This window comes from Hirundo rustica, chromosome 5, assembly GCF_015227805.2.
Source record: "Hirundo rustica isolate bHirRus1 chromosome 5, bHirRus1.pri.v3, whole genome shotgun sequence".
In the NCBI taxonomy this organism is placed as follows: domain Eukaryota; kingdom Metazoa; phylum Chordata; class Aves; order Passeriformes; family Hirundinidae; genus Hirundo; species Hirundo rustica.
The window spans coordinates 35,004,288-35,027,974 of NC_053454.1; the positions used below are offsets into that span (position 1 = coordinate 35,004,288).

Genomic DNA, 23,687 nt, shown 5'->3' on the forward strand with positions numbered 1-23,687 from the left:
TATATTCTTTTTATTTACTTTTGTTAAATAAATGTTTACATTTAAGCAAATATAAAATTATATATGAAAGTTTAAAACAATACATGAAAAAAGGAAAGTGCATTTTTTATTAGAAATACAACGGTATGTCACAATATATTGCAAGCTAAATGTTTATTTCAGAATTGTAGGCAGCATAGAAACTGTTTAATTTTTATAGGACTATGTAAAATTACTTTTTCTAGATCTGTTCTTTATATTGGAGCTATTTTACTAGTTAATGAGTGCTCAGGGAAAAAGAACAAAACAGAAATTACTACAAATGTTGTGCACACTTCAGACATCCTCAAGAACAGGTAACTAACATGAGCATCATGGAAGAATCTGCATACCTCGCCCATTTTCTGCCCATTGGAAGAAGCCACACTGTTTTTCATTCCCAAGACGGCACACAAAAAAGTTCTTTCCATTATTGGGACCAATCTTCAACACAGTCTTCATAACACATCGTTTGCCATGGTTACAAAATGGAAAATCCAAATCCGCCCACTGCGAAAGAAACAGGTTTCAGGCACATGTGATGGCTGTGAATTCCTTTTTTTAAAAATGACAATAGAAAAAGATCTACAGAGGATGGCATGGAAAAAAAAATTTCATAGTACTTAGGATAGTTTTATCTCTTTTGCAAACACTTTCAACTGCAACTGCATGCACCTTGACTAGTGTAACTTGATGTTAACATACAGCTTTTTTTCAAATTTAGGCATAATGGTCATTACTGTCTTGAGTTCATCTATTAACTGCCTGATAGTCATGACTGTCAGGTCACTTTTCAGGTCAAACTCTTTTAAGACACGTACATTCAAAGCAAGGAGCAGAGGCCAACACTTGCAGCTAGGAGGGTCATGTTAGGTATTAGTGCAGCAGTAGGAGGGTTTGCCCAGGCACATTACAGAAATCATCATCCTAAGAGGCTACGAGGATTTTGGCTAGCCAGAAACATGGCTGACAATTACATTGTAGTTTGCTATAGTCTTTCAGGAAGAAGCAGATATGAACAACTTGTAGAGGTCCCCTCAAACAAGTATTTCTCTTATGCGTCTGTTTTACATCACTCAGAAGTAGATTAAGAACAATTGCACAAGCAGATGCCTTCTCAACAGTAAGAGAAGTAACTAAAACTTCTCAGTTAAGTTCATAGTTAACTTTAGTTAAGTTCATAGCTATTATTATGCTCTTAGTTTCAATTCAGTGTGCAATAGTATTTATGTCAAACATTAAATGTAATTATGTCAAACTTTAAATGTAATTTATCTGTCCATGATTGACAGGTCACTGGGCCAAGGAGGCTGCAGGAACAAGCACTGATTATAAAAACAGGTCCTGAACTCTTATACATACTTGAAAATAGTCACACCGAGTTTCCTTGGGAAGAGGGCAGCAATAGAACTGCCTTCCCTTGTTTTCTCCATCCTTTCTCACAACTCTGAGGCTGCAGAGGCGGCTGTGTTTACTGCAGTGAGGACGCCCCACACTCAACGTACGAGTATCATCTGTCACATTAGTTGGAGATGCTCTGTAAAGATAGGTTACAAAATTACTTCTGTATAATTTAAAAGGGATTACCAGCCAAAGAATTCTCTTCTATCACTACAATAGCTCACCCAATGTACTTCTGCACACGGTGACAAAGGACTTGCTTCTCTAATGCACCCAATTGCGCCTTTAAAGCTGAATGATTGCGAGTAGTGAATAGACATGACCTTGTGCTTTTCTTGAGGTATTATACCAGTTTCCTCACCAGGTCTTAAATTATTTTTAAGTACTCAAATTAAAGTATGAAACAAAATAAATACTACCACTGATTTTGTACTGTCCACCTCAAATTGTGACGTTCTAAAAGCGTATTCTGCTCTCGGTGGGAAAAAGACCAATATCACTAATTACTCCAGTCTGATGGCATTTGTATGCTTCACAGAAAAGACTCCTAACCTATTTACTAAAGAGTTACAGTAATGCTCCAAATTATATTTGGACAAGTAATCCAGATGATGGAATGGAATAGAATTCTCTGAATGGGATAAAGTTTCTTCCTCATGATTGAGATAATTTCTGACTATCTGCAATACACAAGGTTTCACTTAAAAATAGTAACATGAAAAAGATTAATTAGAGAAAAAAAAGCAGTGATGGAACCTTAGTGAAAATAGAAAATACTAATTCATTCTGGTCAAGTTATCAGCTTCAGAATTTTATGTTGTCTTCTATGTCTGGAAGATTGCAGTCCTGCAGACACCAGCAGTTTTATTCCAACACCTCATTAAAACATGAGATGATAAAAATAACCAATTGATTTTTTGTTGGTTTGGTTGTTTAAAAAAATACTATAAAAAAAGCATTTCAGTTGATGACTTCCTACAACAACCTGTTGTCATGATTGATGCTGTCTCATTTCTTGTTTACAGTCCTCTGTATTCTCAATTCCCCTGCCTCAGCCTCAGTTCCTCAGTCTGTACTGAGAGGGCGAGGAGAAATTGTATTCATTCAGTCTAGCCTGGCTAGTCAGCAAGATTGTTTGAAAGCTTGTGCTTCAACAATGCAAGAAGTAATTTCTGTATTTCAGAACAGACACGTGACCAAGAATTTTGTAACGTATCATCAATATTTCACATTCAGCCTGCATAATTTACCATTTTAAGTGACATCTACCTTGCACTTCAATTAGTGTTGCGACTATCGGCCCAACTTTTCCATGACAACCCTCACAGATTCTCACATTTCTCTTAACTAGGCAATAGATGTGTCTGAACAGGGCCCTGTAAATAAAAGTGTGGGCAGAGCATTGAAGTGGTTATACATGGAATAGGGAGGGAAGTTAAAAGCAGTGATGGGAAGCTCATCAAGGTAACTATACAGAGCTTCCTCTCATGGAAGAATGCTGAAACCTGGTAATTGACAAGTAACTTTAATTAGAATATATTCAATCAGATAGCTTCCTTTTGTGATCTTTCACACTGATGTCAAGATCTCTCTAAGCAGATAGCAACTACAGTGCTAAGATTAGACAACTCCTTAAGTAGAAATGTGCTTGACCTATTAAAACTCAACTGGCCTATTCAATGGAAATAGCTGAATTATGAAGAGCTGTTTAGCTTACACCAGTACTGGCTAGATGCCAAAATAAGGACTTTCCTAGTGACAGCCTAGGTAATTCAGTGCTTTTGAAATCTGAATTAAATTATAGTTAGTCTAGAATGAGTTACCTCTGGCAGAAATCCAAAGACAAAACTGTCTGAGCCCAACAGCACAGTATTCTATTAATCTTTAAGGATAAAGTTGGTTTATGGGATTATAAAGACTCACGTTCATTTTAGAATACATACCTGATTGCTGTGTTATATGGGTGAACCGAAGGTACATGATCAGTTTTCTGTTTCTTCTGTATGTGTTTGAAAGAGCCAGGTTGCTGACAGGAGGATAAAGCCAGAGCAGTTACATGTGTTGAGCAGTCCTTGTCTGTGCTTCCCCCTGACTGACAGGCATTGTTTTGGACCTGCTTACAATTACTTTTTGGAACAACACACTGAGACTGTCCACCAGATACCTGGGTATCATTCCTCAAAACAGTTTTGTTTCCAAGATCTGTTAAGACAAGAGTTGTAGTTCCAAATACAGTTTTCCTATTGATCTTTATTTCTGTGCTTGGTTTTCTGAAATCATTACAAGGGTACTTCATTAAGTTTGTGTTAAAGGCTGCAGAATCTTCAAAACTCTCCATCTTTGGAACTAAGGAAAAAAGTTATTAGTTATTAGTTATAATCCATTCATATAGAATTTTACATTATATTTCTGACCTGTATTCATAAGTTGTCATGTGGAGAATGAAAGAGTAAATTTACAGTACCATCTCAGAACCTGTCACAAATTAGAGTACAAAATTTCTTACAATAAAAAAAACCCTCCGGCACTCTTAGGGTCATTTAAAACGTGTTTCAAGGTAACATTACTATTGCTTGAATAGGATCTACTGCAGAGTGAAACATACTGGTTTCAATCAGACTTCTTAAAAAAGGATAGTAGTAGCTTGGCCTTGCACTTAGCAAAGGAGCATGGAAATTGCAATGTAATGGTAAATAATTATCTGTCTACAAACTGAATTATTTCAGCTGTAGAGCCAGCAGCTGATTTTACAGACCAAGTATTCTGTCCTCAAAAATTCAAACATTTCTGCTGACAGTAGTTAATTTGGTCAAACACTGAAGTGAGAAGGGAAAGATGTAAGGATTAAAAAAAAGAGAGGTAGACAAATCCATATTTGAAAAAAAAATACCACTCCTATGCAAAAATAAAGTCTTATTAAAAAAAAAAAAATTCTTAACAGTATTCCATCAAATTTAAGACATCTTTAAATTCCAGACTTGATTTCAGTAATTGCATATAACTAAATAAGTAAAACTCAGAAGTACAGGAGAAGGATTAAGATTTTGTTTCAAAGCTTAAAATAAAGCATTTGTGCACATGGCATAATATATTATAAAGGCAAGCTGACAGTATAAATTCCAGGATAAATGTTAGCTAGTAAATCTTATTCTGTGAACAGATTAAAATTTTCAGGTTTCTGGTGCTGATTTGGCAGAAGAATTATGCAAGATTAGCCTGTGTTGGCAACAACTGTCATCTAAGGTGTGAAGACATACTTTTATTGATTCCTGACCTGAGGAAATGAACTATAGCTAGTTCAAGATAAGGTTTTTCCAAACATCACTCCAGTCATAAAATGATTAAGCAATGAAGCAGTATTTCATGTAGACAGCAGCACTAAAAGCTCCAGCAAGAGACAAACAAATTGAGGTAAGAAGTTCAGAATCATTTTTACTCTGAACTTGAAGGGGAAAAAAGTAGCCCCAGACCCTGCAACATTATTGGCTGGGGACAGCATGGCTGCATAGTGCCCAGGCGGAAAAGGACCTGGGGTGCTGGTGCCAGCAGCTGAACATGAGCCAGCAGTGTGCCCAGGTGGCCAAGAGGGCCAAGGGCATCCTGGCCTGTATCAGGAACGGTGTGGCCAGCAGGAGCAGGGAGGTCATTCTTCCCCTGTACTCAGCACTGGTGAGGCCACGCCGTGAGTGCTGTGTCCAGTTCTGGGCCCCTCAGTTTAGGAAGGACGTTGAGACGCTTGAGCGCGTCCAGAGGAGGCAACGAGGCTGGTGAGGGACTTGGAATACAAACCCTGTGAGGAAAGACTGAGGGAGCTGGAGTTGTTTAGCCTGGAGAAAAGGAGACCCAGAGGTGACCTTATCACTCTCTACAACTTCCTGAAAGGTGGATATAGTTGGGTGGAAGTTGATCTCTTTCACCAGGCAGCAACTGACAGAACAAGAGGACACAGTCTTAAGCTGCACCAAGGACAATAGGTTGGGTATTAGGAAAAAGCTTTTCACAGAAAGAGTGATAAGGTACTGGAATCACCATCCCTGGATGTGTTTAAAAAAAGACTGGATGTGGCACTCAGTGCCATGGTTTAGTTGAGGTGTTGGGGCATGGGTTGGACTCAAAGATCTTGAAGGTCTCTTCCAACCTAGTGATTCTGTGAAAAGGTTACTAAAATACACCGCTTTTGTTCACATGAAAGAATGACAATTAATTTTCTGACCCTTGATTTCTAATTTGGACTTACACTGCAAACTTTGGAATGATTTTAAGGAGAGTTGAAATAATGGAGATTTTTCTCACTCCTTGCCCCAATAAAAACAAAGGGTCACTGAAGACACTTATCCATAGAATCCCACCTGCACACCAGGTTGGAAGACGGCACTTTTAGGTTTTAAGACAAGACAGTTTCCATATTGTCTGTGTAAGATTTCCTCAAAATCTGACTTCAAGTTAGCTAGTTATATATATGTGATTCACAATGAGACACTTCTACATAAAAACTACATCAAAATCATAAACCCCTCTTTCCCAATACAGATGCCAGACAGCCCTTCAGTACCTTCAGGTCTTGAAGTCAAACAGGCATCACAAATTTCAGCAGAAGGCTTGTTTATTAGGGTGCAGCACATACACGTCCACTCCTCTTCAGATTTCTGAGCTACATGTTCATTAGAACATGACCCCCTGCCATATGCCCAGCCAATTAGGCTATTTCTAGCTGGCAGTTTGCTGTGAAACAAAGAATGATGTTAGTGTTTTGTGACGTTCCCTCTACAAATTGCCTTACACCACTCTGTGCAGGGAGGCATGGGCTAGAGAACAAGCAGTACACAGTGTTATGCCTCCTATCAGAGCTTGGACAGCATGTCAGTGTTTAAGTTTGATTTTTCTTTTCTTTACCTCAAGGGAAAACCTTTCCAGATGCTGCAGAAGTAATACAAATAAAAATATTTAAACAAGAAATTGACAGAAAGTTAATAATTAACTGGTGTACTCTCCAGGACAATGCCCCAGTCTCTCAGATTCCCTACCATTTCCAAGTACTACAAAAAAGCTTGGCGAGAAAGGGAGACTGTTTCAGGGCTTTCCCCCCATCCCTTGTGCACGACACTTGCTAACAAATGCATTACTGGATGAAGAACTGTTTAGAAGATGAACTGCAGAAAATCACACAATCAAATATTTTTTTTTTTTAATTTCTCAGTTAAATGCTACCTATAAGTCCATTTTGTTATCATAACAGCCAAAAGCACTGAAAGCCTTAAAAGTCAGAAAGTCTCTTATATGTCACCATTTCCTGGAGAGCCTTTTAAAATGTAGGAACCTGTTTAGAGTTAAGGAACCTAGCTGTGACTTGTGTGACAAAACTACTCCAGACCACTAAAGATTTAGTTTTATATATTTTCCTGTAAAATATAATACCTCATATGTTGATAGACTGATTTAGAATCATAGTTGCTCCTTTATAGCTTCCTGTTACCAGGGACTACTCTTGTGTCCAAACATTGACAGCATGTTAAATGTAATTTAACATGTTCAGTATGTATATTTTTAAGTACTATCATATCATCCAATTTATGGTTGATAAGCTGTCAAGAGGGTTTTTTTTTTTTTCATCATTTTTGTGGAATTGTGCACTTTTTGGAGACTTTTATTAAACCTAAGAATTTAAGCACTTCAGTCAATAACGCAAATGGTGTAGCTGGGCACTGTTGTGACACTCCTTTGACCTATCACTTTTTCCATAATGATCACTTTCTGTAACAGACTAGAGTTCTAAGATTATGGTAGAGATAACCACTACCTACCACATCTTCCACTACCGTAAAACTGAGGAGGCTAATGAAAACTGCTGACATACCAAATAGACTGTGCTGTTAAGAGGTAGAACAGACATTACAGTAGCATTCACCAAAATACTGTGGCAACAAACAAAACGGCTGAGCAGTAGGTGTTAAAATGGGTATTTTCACAATATTAGATCAGTTGTACTAGTCATTTATCAAAAATGCATTACTGGACTGAATATATTCAGTGTGTCGTGTTTGGGAATCCATGTAGTTCCCCTGGTTTATCTGTCCTGTCATTACCCCCCCACACCCTTCCCCAATTTATGAAATATGTGGGGAAAATTCTATTTTTAAAATTCAAGGTACATTTGAATTTGATGGGCTAAGTTTATTATGAGTATTTTCTTTTCTTTTTTTTTTTTTTTAGTTAAGCAAAGACATAAGCTACTTGACTTGACCCAAGAACCACTGGGCTGAATTCTACACTTTATGATCTGTAGCAAGTCAGTCAAATCACATGGGCCTCTTCCAGTCTTCAAATGTGAAAAGTCTGGAACAAATAAATTGTTTGAGCTATACATAATTTTACATGGTAACAGTTACTGTGTAATTGAAAAGAGAGCAGTAGAACTCAAAGAATTGACCATTAGAATAAGGACAAGACAAGAAACTACCTTTTCATTTTTTCACATACATACAGCATGCTTCAGGTGTTTATTTAAAAGTACAATAACAAAATGCTAAATCACTACTTGTTCTAGAAAACAGAAAGCGATCTTTTCCTTACACTGTTTTCTAGTTATCTAACTCAACAGAATAATGCTGCCTTCCTACACTTTGGCAAAATATTTCTCATTATTAGTTTCTGAAATTGCAGCAGATTTGAGTTAACAGCTTGTGAAATATTTATCTTCCATGCTGGAATTTTTGATATTTGATCTGTACTCAAAGGCAATTTTTTAAGCTTTAAGCAAAATTCCTTCAGACATCGTCTTGAAAGAAGCTTGGAGGTAGGAGGAGGATTTGTGTATTCTGTAAATCTTATTTAAAAAAATATATATATATGCACACACCCACACACACACTAATGAGGCAAAGTCACAAAGTGAAACAGCATCTTGTATTAGATTGACAGAAAGTATAAAGGCAAAATTGTGAAGTCACAGATTAAAATTTTCAAGAAAAACAGATGCCTAAGTCTGAATAAGGTGCTTTTGGAACTTTTACCTTTTGACCCTTTGTGATATCAAATGCATTTTCTGCTTTCCTTAAATAAAAAGAGGAAAGGTGCTGCTACCATAATTTACGTGGAAGTGAAAGTGTCTCTGTAGTATACCTAGAGCAAAAGCTTTTAAAATCCAATAAGGAGGAAGAAAAAGTACTAAGCCCCTAAAATACTGGCTGCACTCTGATTTTACTGAAGTTTTACTTATCCTCACTATAATTCTATATCCAGAAGAAAACTGCACAGATGCACAGCTATCAAGATATGCTAGGACTGATGGAGCTATTCTGCAAAAGTCACAAATTCCTACTTCATGATATTCAACTAGGTTGTGTGGAAATATCCAAACCCTTTATATTGATAGGCCCAAGAACAAAAAGCAATTTTTCCAATGACGTAATTTTAGTGAGTAATTCTGAGTACCCTGAATTGTTTTGTAATTCCTACATTTGATTAGAGCAATAGCTACTTCATAATAGATGACACCTTTGAAAAGAATAGTAGCAAAGAATCAAAGCTTCTGACCATTTTTAAATACCAATAGCCAAAACTTTCTTTTTTTCACAAGATGTTCTGGTTTTGTCTGGCATAGTTAATTTAGTTACAAAATACACACAGATCCATTCTGTTTCAAAGGGGGTGTCCTCTTACTGTAACAGCACTTTGAGGTGCTTAAAAATGTCACCATGTTACCATCATACCTAAGATTGATAAGCTGGGGATCCGCCTTTTGACACTGAGAGCAGAAGTAAGTCATCCTGTTATGGTCTCCCAAACGACACACGGTGATGCTGCCACTGCACTCTGTGCAGGCTGGGCGCTTGTACACTTTGTAGTGTTTGTAGAGTGGAGACCCAGTTTTGCGGCACTAAAACAGAACATGTTCAAAATCTATGTTAGAGACACAGGAGAAATTTTATGTGAGTCTCAAAATAAAAAACCCTACAGAGGGTCAACTCAATAACTAGATGAAGGTATTTAATATAGACACTATCAAAGGTTCTCTCTTTATTTCACATTATTTTATTTAAAGAATTGACAAATGAGGTATAACAGTGTCTGTAATTCTCCACATAATGAAATAAAAGAAGCAAAAAAAGCATACTAGCAAGGTGCAAGCAAACACATGTTAAGAACTCCGGAGTTCAGCTGGACCTAGTAGCTTTGATTCAGCACCAGTTGTCTTTGACCTGGAACCTGCAGGAGGAGTCTTCTTGAAGAGCTAATGAGCTCCAATCAATGCATCATAGAAAACAAAGCAAACAAACCACAAAACAAACACCACCTTCTCTCACCCCCAAAAGAGCCAAAAGCACAGCAGAGCTCAGATGTGATGCTACAATCTGGGTTAATAAGCCTTCCCAAAACCTTTTAAAGAACTGTGCAATGCAGAAATATTCCTAAGATTCTGTAAATGTTGGGTAGTGCCCAGTAAAGTTGCTCAGATTCAACTTGGCCCTGGCCATGCCAGACAACTTGGCTCATGAAAAGCCACTTGGCACTATGGTGAGCTCCCCAGATTCTGGCAGAAAGCCATATTAAATTAAGCATAGTACAAGCCCAAGGACAGTGACCTGAAGAGCCTCCAGAGAGCTGGCAGGCACATTTCATGAGACAATTCACAAAGCATCCATGAAGTCAGCATAGACATATTACAGCTAAAAATGGCAAAAAAAAAAAAAATCCAAACAAGAAGAGACTAGTAGAGAGAGATACAGCCAGCTATGCACAGCCACACAAGCTTCTGCACTACAATGGCAAATCCTTGGGCTCTATTCAATTGACACCTCCGCTGGCCAAGCTACACAGCTCAGAAGAGTTCAGTAGCTCTACTCCATAATGTATGAAGTTTGGAGTTCTCCCAAAACACAGGTGTCTTTGAGCACAGTATATTTGCTTCTGCTGTGCTCTTATTCATCAGTCTTGCTGAAAGAGAATTCTTGTGCCAGTACAAGCTAGTCATTCAATCAGAAGGAATTACTAATATATATTCGCATGAATATTCACAGCTGCCTCCTCAAGATTTTCAGTCAGTTGCTTATGAGTAGGTTTTTTTTTCCCCATTCAGTTATGCAAAAACCAAACAAAGGCAACAGCTTCAAGATTTTTCATCTTTGCATCTGTAAGGATACAGTACAATGACTGCAAACAATCTGTAACAGTCTTTAAAAAAATTCAAGCACTATCCCTCCTCTAACATTTATATTATGTCTTTTTAAGATGGAAGGAGAGGCTAGCCCTCTTAAAAGTACTTGACTGGTGAATACTTGCTAAGTGTGGACTACAGAAGTTTTCAAATTGGCTAAACAGAAAGTTTAACTTGTTTATTATCAGTCCAAAAGCCTTTAAATTTCTGAGTATTATAGTTGTTGCAGAACTGGACAATGTCTCTTTACTGGCAGATTTCACTACGAAGCTTGGAGAAGTGAAAACATTTCCCTACCAATAAACTAAAGTACTCTTTAGTGGGTCGAGGGAAGCTAGACATTTAAGCAGACTAATAAATAAATTACAGTTTTAGCCTCTATGATTTTAGGAATCTTAGGTGCCCTCACCCTCACCTACCAAAGAAATTATTTTTAGCAGTGCTAGCTCCTTGCCTTTCATGAACATCAAGAGAAACAGACAAAAATGTCACTACTGCTGTTCATTTCTTTGTATGCAGCTTTAAGAAACAAAACATAGAAGAATTAGGTCAAATTCTCTCCTTTTCCATTGTGGAAAGTGATAGAGCACCAGGAATTATGATGTTTAAACATGAAGAAATTAAGTCCTACTGAAGTTATAGCAGTAGAGAGAAATTGTAATTTATTTCACTTTACCAACCAAAACCATTATTTCAGTTGGGAAAAAAAAGTTGTTAGAAGTTGAAAACTATTTAGTCAAATAAATTTAATTGCTATTTCAAGTTTTTTATAAAGTAAGCCACATAACTACCTTCATACTTCCCTGGGACAATCTCTAGTTCCCAGTTTGAAGAGTAATCTTTATGTTATCTTACAGGTAACTTTGTGCTTAGCCTACATCAATTCTGACATATTCAGAGGGGCATAACAGCACATGCACAGAAAAACTGAACTGGCTCTCAGGCAGCATCTGTGAAAGTCTTTTGGGCCAAGCTGAGCATATTTTGACAATCTTGATTCCCTTTACCTTTCCATCATTTGACAGCTCACAATTAATAAAGAGCACACAAACCAACATCCATGGAAACACTTGCTTTACTGCATCTTTATGCTGTTTTCACCAGATGATCACACACAGCTAACATGCCAGAGTAACATTTTGGAAGCTTTCCGGAAATATGTGCCAATACCTTATAAAAAAGCAGGGTAAAATCACGTGTCATTTTCACCAAGTGACGTATATGCTCATCTGTCAGTTGGCATACCTGTAAGAAAGACAAGAACAATTTTTAGAATATTATGATGCTAAGGGACAGTGGCAAAAAAGACCTAGGAGGTAGGTGCACTTAGATGTGGAGTTGCTTTTCTCCAAGCTGTGCTAATTCTGACTCTATATTGTATGTATCATCTCAGTAAAGCAATACATGTTGACTACAAAAACTCACTGCTTGCATAACAAACAATATGCTTTGCCTCAACCATGCAAAACGTGGTAGAAAATTGTCTTCCCCTACATTGACCAAAGAGTTGATGATCACATGAGTCACATAAGAGTTAGCAAGTCCCATATCCCTCCTAATTTCCTCATGGATCATAATATGACCTATCATCTGAGGCCCTTTCCTCTGAGAGATATTCAGGAAGAATATACAAGTCAAAGGCATCAACAATTAGAGAGATGTATCAACCAAATATATATTTCTTAAGAACCTAAAATTTAAAATCACATTTTTATTTTTTCTGCCATATTGCAGATAAAATTAAAATGCAAATTGATTCTATGAACAATTTTCAAAATACTATGTTTAAAAGACTTTTCAGTTACTAATCTTCACCAGCTTCCCTTTACATTCTATGTAATCTCTGTTTTGCAAATATCTTCTCAACCAAAGTTCAGAGACACATGCCTGAGGATCTTAAAACAAAAAAAGTATGATAAACAATGGTAGAAAAAACAATTTATGCCAGCTAGCAGGATAAGGAGTGGAAGAAGCAGCTGCAAAAATGATCAATTCTACAACATAAACTATTTTGGGTAGTAAATGAACCAAAAAAACCTGAGCACTTTTCACTTTCCCTTATTTATGGACTGTCAGTTTAATGGTAGCATAACAGGATGCCAGACTTAGAATATGAAAGTCAATCAGCTCCAAGGAGTGCCATGACAAAAACCTCCCATTATAATAAAACATTAATTGAGTGCCTAACAACAATTTAAGAAATTACAGATGATAAAACAAAGGTAAGAAGATAGCAAAATATTCAATAAATACGTATTTAAATTCTTAACATTTTGGTGTCCTTAAATACCATCTTGAGACATTCACTCACCTTTAGAGCTGGATGAAGACCACTATCAAACAGTGCTTCATTTTTTATGATATTTCCCACTCCAGGTAATACTGCTTGATCCAGTAACACATCACACAACATACGGTTGTTCTGCTGCTTAATCTCATGTTCTGCTCTCGAGAAGCTAAACTTTGGAGAACAGACATCCAAACTTTCCATCATCCTCACTTTCTGCTCACACTCAGCTGCATTTCTGGAAGAGAAAATACACTGATTAATTTTTATTTTAAATATATTCTAATATAGCAGTGTGGTTTTAAAAACAACACATTATAATAGAACATTATATGCAGATAACAGAAACCATGAAAATACTAGTGACAGGAAGTGGCACAGAAATTCCATTAAACACCTCTTCCAAAAACAGGTCAATGATACACACATGGAATATGCACCTAGTCCAACATACAAGAAATCAAACCAACTTTTGGAGCATAAAGACTTGAAACCAGTAATCATGACAGGTTGTTTGTTACCCTTGTTAAGAAATGAGACTTGGATAGAAATTAACAGAGCAATGGGTTTTAGCATATAGATCTAAGGATAGAATTAAATCCAACTTCCATTCCCAGTCTTGACAGTATCTAATGACACTACGGCATAGAACAACTTTAGCTGTATGTAAGCTTTGATAAAAAGTAACAAACTTAAATTTAGAAAGTTTTGTCTTGATAGAATCCAAGCACTTAACAATTTGTACATGATTTTTCATTTACCTTTAAAAAAAATTAGAAATAAACTGTTTCATTAGTTTCTACTTTACCTATACTCTACTGTCACATCCCAAAAACAGACAGTATCCTCCATAAGCTGTATCTCCAGAACTGGTTGTGCTCCATTTCTGTCTTTGCTTCCAACAGGATTAATGTGCATGGAACCATTCATACCAAAGTGAATCCTCGGAAAGAAAGAGAGTTTTTATAAATATTTTAACTCCACTGTCGTTTCCAAGCGTTACACCAGTCTATATTTAGAGTTGTGAACCTTACCTAACCAAGTCAGTATGCACGCACATTAACTCTAGTCATTACCACTAACACAGCAACAAACTGTTATCTTACAGAATGCTCAATTCCCAGAGAAGAAAGAATGCTACCCAAGAAAAAATCCCTCCAAAACAGCTGGTTTTGAGTAGTCTTCATAATTCATTACACAGAAGTCAAACCTGATCATTAAGTAGCACCATTTTCTGGTGCATTTCAAATTTTTTTCACTTGACATGCTGATCTTCCAACATAGATTCTTTAGCCTTCAGGGAGGCTGAGAGAAATGAGGCCACTTGACCAGAAAATTTTCAGTTAAATCAGGCAGAAGTCACCTGTTATGAAAAGAAATAATTCAGTCCCCATATTGGAAATAATTCAGTCCCCATATTGGAAATAATTCAGTCCCCACCACTGTTACCACATCCCAGCTACATCCAGTAACACCATAAACAAAGTAATTAGTATTTGCCATATGTTGTTTTCTGATTTTCTTTTCCTACAACCAAGGCAAAACCTGCAGGTCAATTAAAAATTAATACAAGAAATAAACTGAAAAATGCACAGATGGCAAAGTAGAAGAACAGATTCTTTCAAACATTCATTTTACAGATTAGTAATACTTTAAGAGGTCTCACATTTTATAAAATATTCTACCAGCAGCTATGCTTGAGCAAAGAACAAGTCTGACTATCATCTCATTCATTTTATTTATTACAAATTCATCTGGTACAACCAAGTTCTAAAAATCATAAGATAGTGGGAATGTCCTATTACTAGACACTGTATATCAGAAATGGTGGATTATTTTGTAGTTACAAGAAGATTTAACAGATTAAACTACATAAATTACCAGAGAAATCCAATATCAAGTCTGTATTTCCTTTAAGCCCAACTTTCTTACATTTCAGGAAAGCCAGGCATTTTAAGTATTTACAGATGAGCTAACACAACATGTCATTAAGCATAATCTTAAAGTTAAATCTTTAAAATTCAAACAAAAAAAAAAATAATGCTATTAGGTACTCAAAAACCTATGTCTTGCCAAAACACTTCTTACAAGTCAGTTTGGGTGGTATAGTTGTTTCAATCACTTATTTTCTACAGCCATTTTCAATTCTCAAGTGCCATCAGCCATACTACATAGGCTTAACTAGCCAAATTTATTTTTAAACCTAGACAAATTCTTGTATCTTGCTAACAAATGGTGATGCACTAAATGCTTCCAGAAAAGTATTCTTCATTCAATTTAATAGCTGATGGTTTAATTTAGCAAGCTCCAGTACACTGTTTAAAAGGCACTTCAAGAATCACAACTATTATCTATCCTAGTGCCTTCTTAGTTCATGACTAGAAAAAAAAGTCAAATCATCACTACACATTTGCATTCAAAAGCATTAAGGAATTTATAAAATTTAATTCTAAAGTGTTACATTATCTTTGATGTCCTAAAATAGGGCAAAATAGAAATCTTTTAAATTACAAATAGAAAAGTCATGCTAATTAAACCTAGGATCTGTTATTCAATGAGAAATAGTAGTAAGGAGTTGATGACTTCTTGTTTGAAAGTAAAAAGATGAGACTTTAGAAAAACTTAGTGCTACAAATACTGCAGGCATCTGAATGCACTGAATGTACTGTAAGTGTTTTGTCTCTAGAAAATGCAACTTCCTGTTTGAAACAAAGCATGTCAATAATTGTCATTTTCAGATACATTTACATGGAATCTTGGAGTAAAGCAGGAAATTATCTGAACATGTGACTATACCCAGTACTCCTGTACTGCAGAGAAGCTGATAAGAAGTTTCTCCGTAAAAGTTTAAATAAGTGCTATTAGCAAGAACAAGATAACTCCCCAAATACACTCAGTCCAAATATTAGGAAGCCTTTTTCTCACTTCTTACCTCAAAGCTTTCTGATCAAAATACATAAAAAGTTCCTTTCCCAATGTTTCCACACCCCTGTAAACATGTCCAACAAGGAAATCATGACCAGAGAGTCTCTCTTCACTTGCAGCAGTCTGAAAAATGAGTACACACACACACACACAAAGATTAAAGAGAATTTATACTGCTTAGATTCTAGCACAGGTACACATTCAGCAAGCAGCTGTATGAGCTAATTTTCCAACTTGGACAACATCAACTATTTTCTCCTTAAGCATTCTACCAAAAACAATGGGACTACTAACCTAGGAAGCAGTCACTATTGCTAATGCTATCATAACTTAGCTCAACATTTTTTCCTAATTGAAATAATACATCTTTTTTATCAGGGAATTTTATGCCTCCTCCTTAGAGTCATGAATTTATAATAGGAGTTTCAGACTGGTATAAAATAAACAGGTACAGTTTGAATATTAAAAATATGTCAAGAGTGTCAATTCTGCTATTTGCAGATCTATATTATTCTTCAAATGTTAATACCAGGCTTTCAGTATTTTGAACAGGGCATTGTGTATTACAGAAAAGCCTCCACTGAGCCCACAGAGATCTCTCTCTCTTCCTACTAGTTTAAAGTCTAATCTCAGAAGCAGGTGAGCAGCAGGTGGGAATCTAGTAGAGGACAAGATAAATATGAGACTGAAGCAGTCGTATTTTCTTGCTTAGCACATGAAAATGCATTGAAATTATAAGGGATGTCTACAGGCTATCTGCTCCAAGCACCTGGTCAACACTTAGGACAGGGAGCCCAGGGCCTTGTCCAGTCAAATTCAGAGCAGCTTCAGGAATGGACACTCCAGTCTCTTCAGGCCCTTGTTTCATGGCTTGACTATTGTTGTGGTGGAAAACTTATCCTACTACCTAAAGAGAATTTCTCCTGTTGTCACCTGCATCTTGCTGTATTTCACCCACTGTGCATGTCCAACAGGAGCCTTGCTCTGTTTCCTCCATATCCACCTTACAGGTAGCTGAGGAGAGCAATAAAACCCCCGTTCTAGCAGCTTCTCCTTGAGCACCATGTGCTAATCACACCAGAGCATTCATATAAGTATGTTATTATCTTGTTATTACTGGGGAGTTGGAAACTCAGGTGCAGCCTTACAAGTGGTGATCAGAGAGGTAAGAATCACTCTCCTCAATCTGCAGAGCCCAGCATGGGGCTGTTCCATGACACTCTTCTGTTCCATGTGCAAGATTCTACAAGTCCTGCAAATGCTGAACTTGAGTTTCTACCAGCCCATTTTTCTCAGCCTGTGAAGGTCCCCTTGACTAGCACCCCAAGATTCAGTGTCATCACAGCCCTGACTGCAAGGCAGACACACGTATCAGTGCTTCAATCGCAGCACTCAGTTTCAGTGCAAGTATGTATGAAAGCAACTCTGGCAAATCAGCCAGGCTTCTGCTAGTTAGTGACATTTCAGAGCCACTCTCTATGCAATCTCCCACTGTATTATTACCTTGAAATGATAATACATTTACAGAGTTTTATGGTTATTATTCTGTCAAGTAGGAAAATAAAAAATATTTCTTGCATAACTTCACTTACCTTGTCTGTTATCAAAATATGAAGAAAGAAAAATTTTGCTCCCATGTAAACAGTTCATGCTTTACAATAAAAGTATTGGAGTCTGTTGCTGTGCAACAAAGTTTATTTTAACTTTATGCCACTCAGCTTTGTTTAAAATAGACCAGAATAAGAAATGACTGAGATGGAAAACTAACTTGTCTTTTCAAATATTTGAAATTAAATCCGTACCTCTTTGGTAACAGGCAAACCCTTACAGTTATCACAGTACAAACTACCCTAAACAGTGTAATCTTCAACAGTGGCCAAGGCTTTGGCCATGGTTAGCAGCCCCAGTGAAATCTAAAAAGCCCAAGACCCTTAGGCTGGTCATTTTCCAGTGAATAGAGGCTCCTTTGCGGTGACTTTTACTGCATAAAGTGATGAAAACAAATCTTTTTGAGGGAGTGAGACTTCTTTTTGAAACCTTAGGATCGTAACTCCTTACTTGGAGTACTCCTTACTCCAAAAATTTCAGATTCAAGAATCTATCCCAAAAGATATTAACCTATAAAGACTAATCTTAAGACCTATCTAAAGACTACCTTAAGACCTAAGACAGATGTATTTTCAACCGTATTCTTTCCTAAATTGTTTCACTGAAATACTATCTCACTGTGCCTTAATCACAAACTCCTACACTGCCTTATACACACTGAAAAGTGGGTAAAAATTCCCCAACTTTTTGCCTGGAGGCACCCAGTATGCTTACTTTGGACACAAGCAACACAGTTTCTTAAAGATGAGCAAAATGAGGCATGAAAAAAACAAGGCTACCTTAGCTAGCTCTGTAATCAATCAGAGGACAGTACCTACACACTCACCAGCCAAGGCTTGCTTTTACTGATGCCCTAATTTCTCTGCTACAAGGTCTCACGAGTCCCTGCAGCTCTATACCAGTGAATACTCTTTTATGCTGTCAATGAAAGGATAAAAACTAGCAGGGAAATTACATACTGTGTATACTAAAAGCAAATGTCACGCTTGTTATTTGAATACTTGGTCTAATTAAAATTGCTTAAAAAATAATTATAGAAGTAAAAGCCCCCTTTCAGCAGGTCAAGGTGTACCTTTCTCATGTTTCACATCGATTAGAATCATAGCGTGATTTGGTTTGGATGGGACCTTAAAGAGCATCTAGGCCATGCCTGAACTGTGGAGATTATGAATAAGTAAGATTAGCAATAATTTCCTCTGTATTTAACTTTTCCTCAAGCAACATGGAATTTGAAATTTATCCTAAGTGAACACGAGCGATTCCAAAAGCTTTCCCTCATTACTCCTCAAAGCTCCTGTTTCTACAGCTTCAGCATCGCCTTTACACATCTGACTTGCAGAGACCTATTATGCTGCTGACAAGAATATTTCACAACTTAAAGGAAGAATACGGTATTCGCGGATGACGCCCACCACTACCCACGGACGACGGCAGCGGCGGCACGGGAGTCACCGAACACCCTGCTCGGAGCTCCTGCCGCCAGCTCCGTGTCCGGGCACCCCAGCGGCTCCCGCCCGCTCGCTTGCTTTCACCCACACCTGGTGGCATTCACCACCGCGGACACTCAGGAGCAAGAGCGCTGGGACTCCGCTGCTCGAAGCGGCTGCCCCGCCCTATCCCGGTCGCCGGGCCGGGCCGGGCCGGGCCGGGCCGCGCCTCTTCCCGTCCCTGGCCCTGTCCCCGTCCGCGTCCCCGTCTCCGGCCCCGCGCCCTCACCGCGCCGCCGCCCCGCGCGGCCCGCACGCGCTGTCCCCGGCGCAGGCGCGCCCGCAGGCGCTCGGCGCAGAGCGCACAGCCCGGGCCCTCCACCATGGCCGCGCGCGCCGCCGCCGCCCTTCGAATGTCCCGCTCGCCTGAGGGCGGTGCGGCCGCGCTAGGCCCCGCCCCGGCATTTCCTGTTTGTTTCCTTCTGAATGGCTGCTCCTGTTGCGCGTAGTTCCTCGCTGGCTCCAGATAGCTGCCTGGTATTGTCTAAAACACGCGCAATACATCTTCCAAGACTCAATCCGCAATCAGAAATTAATATCAGCTTTTAAGAAATCGGTATTTAATAGGTTTCTTCAGTCAGTCCAGGTTTACAGAGGTAAAATGCTCCTTTACCCGCCACATTTGAAGTACAAACAGGCATAATAAACTCTACTTCCTCTAAGAAAATTGAGGGAATTTCCATTGCAAGGTAGAACGTCGGACACCATTTCCCAATGCCCGCCTCGTGAGGCAATACTCACACTGGTCCAAAACTCTCAAAGTTATTTCTTACATACACAGCCCGTATCCTCTCTTCTATCTGGGTTCAATCAAAATGTGCTAATGTGTTTTTCCTAAAAGGTTTTTTTTTGGTGTTTTGTTTTGTTTTTGTTTTGTTTGTTTGGGGGTTTTTGTGTGTGTGTGTGTGTGTGTGTGTTTGGTTTTTGTGGGGTTTTTAATATTTTTTTTTAACATAGAGGGGAGTGGATAAATCAGGCTAAATGATGTTTGTTGAAATAAAATTAAAAATTTCTGCTGAATCTGTGGTATGCTGCACTTGTTGCAAATACTTTTTTTTCTCTGATCTTTTAATATCAAGACTATAAGGCAATTTTTAGTTAGAGAATTCAGCTCATAAGTCAGAAATCGGCAATGTTAAAAATGGCATGCTAAAGTGATTTTTCTTCTGCGCTAAAATTCTGCCTTACTGTTCTTTCAAGCAATTAGAAATTGATACATCAATCAGGTTTCTACATTAATATTTAAAGTACCTTAAAAGTACAGGCAATAGTTTCTGTCACTTGGCAGTCCAATATAATGTTTTTCATAATAAGGGATTTCATTTCACAGCTGGAAATTTTTCAGTGGATGGTGTGTGCAGACTGGGTTTTTAATTCCACATCTAATTCTGCAGATGAATCAGAAGTTCCAACAGTAACCATTAATTAGGTCCTCTAGCTATTTTTCCACTTATGTGCATGAATTTTAAAAAGAGATTCTGCATTAAGTCACCTTTTGCATGCACTTTTATTCCACTAAAAGCTGAATTCCAGGTATGCACAATCTGTTGTTGGTGAGATCCATATTAAAGTGGTTCATGGTGACAAACATTTGGGAATTTCTTTGCTATAACAAAAACTTTTAATACTATATTTGCAACTAAGGGAAGAGAAGTAATAGTACTGTAGAATACCAGTCTGACTGTTCCAAAGCAAATGACAAGTGCTGAACTCTAAATCAGGATAACTTATTGGTAAAAGAACCTAAATGACAAAGCTCAACGAGGAACTGTTGTTGGGCAATATTATTGCTGATAAATTTTTTTAGTGATCTAACAGTGTAGCCAAGTGAGACATATACAGCTGTTTGTGTTTTACAGTGTTCTGAATAGTCTTAGCTGCTTTTGTCAAAGTATTTCCTTGAGTCAGGAAATCTCAGCTGCTGCCATTCAGTTTCAACATTGAAGTTCCCAAGCTACAAGGCAATTTTTAAATATAAAAAAATAAAAACTTCGTTAAATTTATTCCAGAGTGTTAAATTAGAATTTAACATTTCTTGGCAGACAATTCCATCAGAATTTATTCACACCTTATTTTGATTTTGAAAAATCCAATGTCCACAAGAATCTCTCCCGCAGGTAATTAAATGTGCAAATTACAAAAAAACAAGCAAGTAAATCTCATTCAAGTATAAGTTCAACATTTGACTATTTTTTTTCACTACCTGTCTGCCTTTGCACTAACAAAATCAGACTGTTCTACTGTACAATAATTGATATAGCAAATAAGACAAATTATCTGCAGTGAAAGGTAAAATCTATTTTTAAAACAAAAAATAAGTAAATCTACATATGCTCATAAATTTGTCCCATGTTCTCAGAGCTCTTTGCACAGCTGCCTCTGTTATTTTCCCCAATGGTGTTTGCAGGCATAGTTTCTTGGTTTATTTGTGCATTTCCATATTTACCTTCAGATAATAGCATACAACAGAACAGTGTGCTCAGGATTAGACTCTCACATTTTGGTATAGTACTGCAGTTGTGATCTCGCTAGGAAAAAAAAAAAAAAAAACACAGAAAAGTACATTTCTTTCTAAAATTTCAGGTTTTCCAGAATTATAAAAAGCATACAATTCTTTCTTTAGTTGAGTTTTCCACAATTTATATAGAAGCCCTAATTCTCTGCCTTGTTATCCCAGTTCACGTAACAGGACATTTGGCATAAAATTGATGTGGCCAATTTGCTCAAGTAGATCTACTGACATCCAACTGCTAAAACTTTTTCGTTTATGCATATTTTCTCCCTTGAATTAATATTTTAATCTTAGGACATTGGTGCTCAGTTTAAATGCCTAAGTTAAGTTTGCATGTAATAGAGCTTTGAAAGTGGTGTTGGCAAGGAATATTATCATATGGCAAATAGAGATCAATTTAAATGTAGGCAAACTTAAGTATCATTTTAGATCAAATAAGGCAACACAAGAGAACAGAAACATGCAGAGTACAAGCACACTGTTCAAACCCAGCAGTACGAAGAACAGCACTGAAATCCTTGCTAAAGCATAGGGTTGGGTTTTTTTCTTCAGGCTAGTTGAAGTTTACAGTGAACTACAAGGATATTCCCTTTAGGGTGACAAAATCTTGGATAAGAATTAATCATCAGTGGATGACTGCTCTGTTTTGTGATTGCCTAGAGAGTTAATGTGAACAGTTAAGCATACTCAAAACTTCTCATCATGTAATCCCAATAAAATCCTTCCTAAACCTTGTAAAAACATTCCCAAATCCTTCAAAATTAAGTCTCTTAATGCAATTAATCCAAATAGTTGAACTGTCCAGGAAATGTGTTCTGGTTATAAATTCCTGGTCTGCCAATGATTTTTGAGGGTCATGCATAGTTGATACGGACGCAAAGTCAAATTATTTTTTCTCAATTATCTGAAAATAAATAATATCTTGAGTGTTTGAATTCCTTTATTAGTAAAGATGTCTTGCTTTCCTTTACAAAAAAGCCCGTACTGTTGCAACTTTGTTTTTACAGCTGCAGTTACGGTAAAGATAGAGATCAAGGAGGTTCTTTGGGAACTGCAGTGAAGTATCGATATAAAATTATTAACCAAGTTGGGAATAACAGCTTTAGTATGAGAGTTTCTTGCATTTATTTCGTTGTTACAGCCATACTAAAATGCTACATACAAAAACTTACATTTCTCACTGAACATGGAATATGTGTTCAAAATGGAGTAATTAATGGATTAATGGTTTGGAAGCAAAAGGGATAGTTGTGACTTAGTGGTTCTGTCCTAATTTCTGCCTATTAAAACTGGTCACAGATAAGCATATTCTTAGCATTCCAACTCATATACTACAGAAGAAAGAAAAATACTTAAAGAACTATATATTGTACTTGAAATTTCCGGAGAGGACATGCTTTAGAATTACACAGATAGAAGATGCAAAAAAACATAAACTGCTTAATTATGCGGGCAATTATATTTTTTAAAATTACTATTTTTTCAATATTGTTCACAATATTACCAGAATTTCCCTGGGTAGTGATTAAGAGTGTGACAGGTTCACCTGTCAATCACTGGGCTGTAAACAAGACACCACTGTTTCAGAAGAGATAGCTTTGTATCTCTATAGCAATCTTTGATTAACCTAAAAATAAAAAATACAACACCTTTGAAAACCTGGGCTAGTTTGATATGTTAGTTTTCAGCAGAGTAATTTTGCCATTTTCAGTCAGGAATTAGATATGGATATACCAAAGATCATTCTTCTTTCCAAAGAGACCTTCATACTGTATTAATTTCTTGGACTTTGCTGGGGGGTTGGGGGTGGAAAGCAGAAATAATCTCTCTTAAATTTGAATTTTTCTGCTGCTAACCAAAGGATTAAATCCACAGGAGGGAGTTAAGATTAAAAAGAGACAGGCAAGCTATTCACACGCCCTAAAATTCAGTGACAATCAAGGTCCATCTACTATACTATATATCTAAGGTAATGGAAAGTGTGAACTCTCTATGTAATCAGTGGCAATAGGTAGGCACCTCACCAGACTGATTTAGAGCAGCGGCTTCATTAGGTCTCTCTCTGCATTAGCCACACAGGGAACAATAGTGGTTCCTTCTATTGGATACCCTGCTGTGAACCTTCAAGCAATCACCCATTTCCCTTACGCAGTGTAAGGGGAGACTTATGTCAAAGAACATGACTCAGTTGTATGCTGAGCCAGGTATTGTCTGGAAGTGGCAATGGAGTTTCCTAGATGCCTCTGCAGTCTGTATTCATTGCAGTGCTCCTTTGCTTAGAAATCCAAGCAAAGC

At 37.4% G+C, this 23,687-nt stretch overlaps 1 protein-coding gene across 5 annotated transcripts; it reads right to left on the minus strand.

The window, feature by feature from the left end:
* NEIL3 (nei like DNA glycosylase 3) lies at positions 1 to 19,205 on the minus strand. Of its 5 annotated transcripts, none has more exons than XM_040064549.2 (10): positions 19,110 to 19,205; positions 15,793 to 15,908; positions 13,669 to 13,803; positions 12,885 to 13,098; positions 11,744 to 11,818; positions 9,129 to 9,295; positions 5,972 to 6,141; positions 3,363 to 3,765; positions 1,381 to 1,555; positions 1 to 528 (listed from the first exon to the last, which is right to left on the minus strand). In XM_040064549.2, exons 1-10 carry the CDS (start codon positions 19,203 to 19,205, stop codon positions 352 to 354), a joined length of 1,728 nt encoding a protein of 575 aa, XP_039920483.1. In that variant the 3' UTR covers positions 1 to 351. The 5 variants fall into 5 exon arrangements, with proteins under 5 accessions (XP_039920483.1, XP_039920486.1, XP_039920484.1 ...); XM_040064552.2 differs by lacking the exon at positions 19,110 to 19,205 and adding an exon at positions 18,932 to 19,040; XM_040064550.2 differs by lacking the exon at positions 19,110 to 19,205 and adding an exon at positions 18,466 to 18,706.
* Between the last annotated feature and the right edge of the window lie 4,482 nt (positions 19,206 to 23,687).